The 4,440-nt window shown below is 41.4% G+C and overlaps 1 protein-coding gene across 1 annotated transcript in view; it reads right to left on the bottom strand.

Moving 5' to 3' along the window:
- Positions 1–602: 602 nt before the first annotated feature.
- TNIP3 (TNFAIP3 interacting protein 3) overlaps positions 603–4,440 on the bottom strand; it is a 42,266-nt gene continuing 38,428 nt past the window's right edge. The window contains 1 exon segment of the mRNA XM_009082223.1: positions 603–634. Within this exon segment, the coding sequence (XP_009080471.1) occupies positions 603–634 (32 nt within the window).

Below are 4,440 nucleotides of genomic sequence, written 5' to 3'. Positions count from 1 at the left end.
TTTTTTTTTTTAATCATTATAGAGGCAAAACAAAAGAAGAGCTGACCTGGACACAAAAAGAGGAAGAAGGCACCTTTGACCCGGCCTGGCATTGGCAATACCTTGCTTACTATTACACAGATGTGTTCAAACAGTGAAGCAGATTTCATTTTTACCAACCAAGAAAAGAGGACAGAGTTGAAGATGATATATCAACAAATCATTCATTAGAATAAAATAAACCCCCCTGTAATTCTCAAACAACAAAAAACATCACAACACTATTGGGCTCTTGAATTCAAACCAGATGTGACAGCCTGAATCCCCAGCAAGAGCAGCATCTTTTCTCTTAAGGCTTTTTCACAGATTCTCATAGGCAGCACAAACAGCATCTTCAGAACAAAGGGCAGTAACGCTTCCCAGCAGAGTTTAACTGGATCCTGAGGATCACTGGCCTGTATGATCTGCTTTTCTATTGTCCTCGCAGGGATTTCACCAGACATAAATCACGTGCACTGAAGAGATAAGGAGCTAGGGGCAAAAACACCCAGTACAAAACAGAATAATGAAGTTGCAAGACTTGCTTGCAGCCTTTGGTTTACACTTCTGCAGGTCGCAGGCTGTCAGCGATGGGCTCCCTTCTCCGAGGGTGAGTCTGCAAGAGCAAATCAATAGGAATTCTTTGGAGATTGAGAAATACAAGTCAGTTATGATTCATTTCCCTCTATTTTGTCACACTTTCACACATACCCCCAGAGCCAATACTGTACGAGACTGTAATCAATCCACTACAAATAGCAGAGAATAGGGATATCATACAAGGCACTCTCAACTCTCATCTAGTCCTGATTGTTGATAAAAAGCAAACAGGAGGGTCTAATGACCTAAAGCTCCTGTAAAATCTTTCTAACTTCTAAAAAGATCAGCTGACGTTCAGTAGTGCTCAGAGGTATACGATAGCACTAGATGCACCCCTGAGAGTGGGTAAGTATGACAGAGGGAGTAATTGGTAGTAGTACCTCCAGCTAAGTAGGTGTCTGTAGTTCGAAAATGTTTTTGATAATCAGTCACTCAAGCTAGGAGAACAAAACAAAATTGAAAGGAAATTTGCTATTGCTGGTGTAACACATACTTCCTGAAGTTTCAAAAGATTTTGGAAGTGCTGTAACACATGCCTAGTAGCACAAGAGCTCACAGTATTCCACTTATGAGAGAAATGCTAAGAGTGAAGTATTTCCAGCAGGGTTTTGAATTTGCCTGGGAGAGCTGCTCTGCAGCTGCTCCATAGTAATCCCACCAGTCACTTCCAGACCCACAGGGCTGATGATATCCCAAATGTATATGAAAGAAGAGCAGATCCAAAAGGGCCACATTTGTGGCAGCACTGTGGAACATCCATTCCTTGCAGGTAGTATCAGAGCTGATACTCAGGCCATTTGTTAACTGCAGCCAGGAAAAGCAGCAATGAGCAGACTGGTTATTTATGCGTTCATTTAATTTTATGCAAATAGCCACCTATAACAATCAAGATTGTGGAACAAAACCTTTCTAGCAAGAAATATGCTTTCAAGCTCTTGATTCTTCCCTGGGTTTCATTCTCAAAGGAGAAAAACATTGCCAGTGTGTGAAGCCATTTAAAGTCTAACAGGTACTGTATGATAAATCCTGGTATGTTGCTTCAGAGAAATAAAATTATCAAATCATGCAGCTATTTAAATTACATATCCTGTTCCTCCTCACATGAGATTTTTCTCCCTGATACTCTGAAAAACACATTTTGTGCTGTTTTGCTCAAGTGAACTTTTAAAAGCATTGCATTTCCAAACAGGCAGCTTCTCATGTTCTGGAGTTGGACATCAAGGTGTGCTAATAGTCCTTTTTGTTGCATTACAGTAGCAGAAATCAAGTTGTATCAGTAAAAATCCTGGAAATAATCACATTTTAATTCCCAATGGGGATGGCAAGTGGCTAATTAAATCTGTCTTGACTTCTTGGGAGCACTGATAATTTCTAATGTAATGTATGCACAGAGGACAGGCTAATACCAAAAATATTTAGGGTCTGGGATTTCTTCCAGGAAAATTAAGATGTCAATTAATTGACTTTTTTTTCTGTCTGGTTTTCATTGAAGACCTCCACAAATCCATTTTTCATTTTTTCCCCCTCTCCCTACAGATGTCATTATTTTCAGTGGAAAATGCCACACTTCTCCCTCCTCTTCTTCCAATTAGCTGTAATTATAACAACATTAGCAGCAAATTAGGTACCTTGAGGGCAAAAATCTGGAAAGCAGCAGAGTGTGGAAAGGAACAGGAGATGAGATTTTAATGGAAGTAAGCACATACACATCATGCCTCTTCATGTGCTCATCTGGGCATCCTTAGGGCTTTTCAGGTTGTTTTCTGCTTTGCCTAAGTGTGCCAAAATGAGGCAGTGACCAGCTGCTCTCTCCTGTCCTCCAGAACTACCCCTTGAACTGAGAGGTAAGCAAAGAGCTCCATTTTGGATTGTCCTTGTGCCTGGCATAACTGAATCCAACACAAAACCATCCAGCTTAGATCAAAGAAATCCAGTAGTTATATCTGATGTTCAGAAGGGGTAACTGGGGTCCCAAAATACATGTACTGAGGATGTTTCTGCCAAATAAACAAACACAGAAAGTTGAATTTTGGAAGTGGAAAAGGCAGCACATGCCAGCAGTTGCAGCGTGCAAAAGGGTTCTTGTTCAGAGCAGGCTTTGAGCAATAAACCTCTTTTCCAGAGAATTTTTCATTAAAAAACTGGGTTCAGGGAAAATCTCCAAAATCAAGCTTGTTTTTTTTTTTTTCAACTGTCTTTTCAATTCTGCACAGTTGGATAAGGGACGAAGTCAACACTGCTTGCCAAATAAAGTGACATTAAGTACATTTGCTGGAAATCTTTCTGCCTTGATCCTTGAAAATAAATAAAAAATCCCAAATCACCCACAAAACCCACACAAGCAAGAACAGCAAGATGGGAAACTGGTATGAGGAACACTGAGTGACAGGGCACAGAGAGACTTAGGAGCTAATGTCCCTCCCTCCAGAGGCAGCATTTCTGGTCAAAGAAGGCTAAGCTGGAAGAATTTAAGCACAGTTGAGGACTAGACTTCCTGCACAGCAAAGTACCTGGGGAGAGACCAGCCCAGAGCTGGGCAGGAAGAGCTATTCTCTTGGAATACAATGCCAGTGCAGCAAGAAAACATCTCTTATCATCTTCTTCCTTAACCTCTTCTCATTTCCTATCACTTACCTTTCCTCTTTATTTGGACCTTCAAGGAAACATCTTTGCCTTTTTTGGAATCCTAATGATTGCCCCGATCCTGCTTGGTGGATTGGCAGTTGCCTTGTGAGAAAGTACCTGAGTGGTCTCTACCTGCGGCCTGATCTCCACTGCATCCCACCTATGGAGCACAGCTGGGCACAAAATGTTCCTACCCATCTTCTTGCCCTGCTTGCTTTCAGCTGGACTATTTCATGTTTAGGAAGATATGGAGAAGAATTCCTTATGTTCATAGACAAGACGAACTCTGGTGTGAGTTATTTGAGGTTTTAAGCAGTTCCACAGGGAGGTGCAACACGGAACTTTCTGGATACAAACAAATGGGCATAAAATGCTAGCAAAATCATTCAAATAAAATTAACTAAACTCCCTAAAGCCAGAGGCATGTTTTTTAAAACAAGCTGAATGGCTTTATGCAGCCAGGGGATCATCATCATCTGGTTAAAGAAGGCAATTAAAGAATAACTATGGGCAACTGTGGACAAATAGTAAAAAAAAAAAAAAGATCAAATTATTTCAATCTTGATTACTGAATCAAGGCCAAGTCTTACCCCACAGAATCCCTTCCTGGATGCCAGAATGTCTACATAGAGCCAGTAGTTTTTATTTTACTTATTTAGGTGTGCAGAGAAGTAAAAATGTTAAGTGTAAGCAAACACACACACCAGGATTGCTAGTTGTGTTTGGTCACCTCCACATGCACACACATTCCTAGCATGACATTTCCATGCTCTACATGCACTAAGGTAGGGATCCAGATACTTGAGCACACTGTGCTCTGCACTCTGTTCAAGGGCATGCTGGTGTGATTTCAAGGCTGAGGACAGGTCTCCAAGCCACAGCCAGCCTGCGACAGCTCTGGGAATCACTCATCTCCCCATAGAGCCACCTCAGCCTTATGTGCCACCAGGGCTACAAGATCCTTCTCTTCATCCAGATTCCTAACTGGTCTATAGATACTTAGGTGTAAAATAGCGAGGTAGATCACTGAAACTAACTCCTTATGCTCTTTTCTGTAGGATTAAATCCTTACATGGCCCCTAGACACTCTAGCTGCAAAATACAGAGAGACACACACTACTTCGCCAACAAGAAGTGTAGGGTGGCTCTGAGGTGTTTTAGTCAAAGAACCAAGGGCTACTTAGCATATTGCTAAAT

The sequence above is a fragment of the Acanthisitta chloris genome, unplaced genomic scaffold (genome assembly GCF_000695815.1).
Source record: "Acanthisitta chloris isolate BGI_N310 unplaced genomic scaffold, ASM69581v1 scaffold31699, whole genome shotgun sequence".
NCBI lineage: Eukaryota > Metazoa > Chordata > Aves > Passeriformes > Acanthisittidae > Acanthisitta > Acanthisitta chloris.
This window is presented reverse-complemented; position numbering and strand designations above follow the sequence as displayed.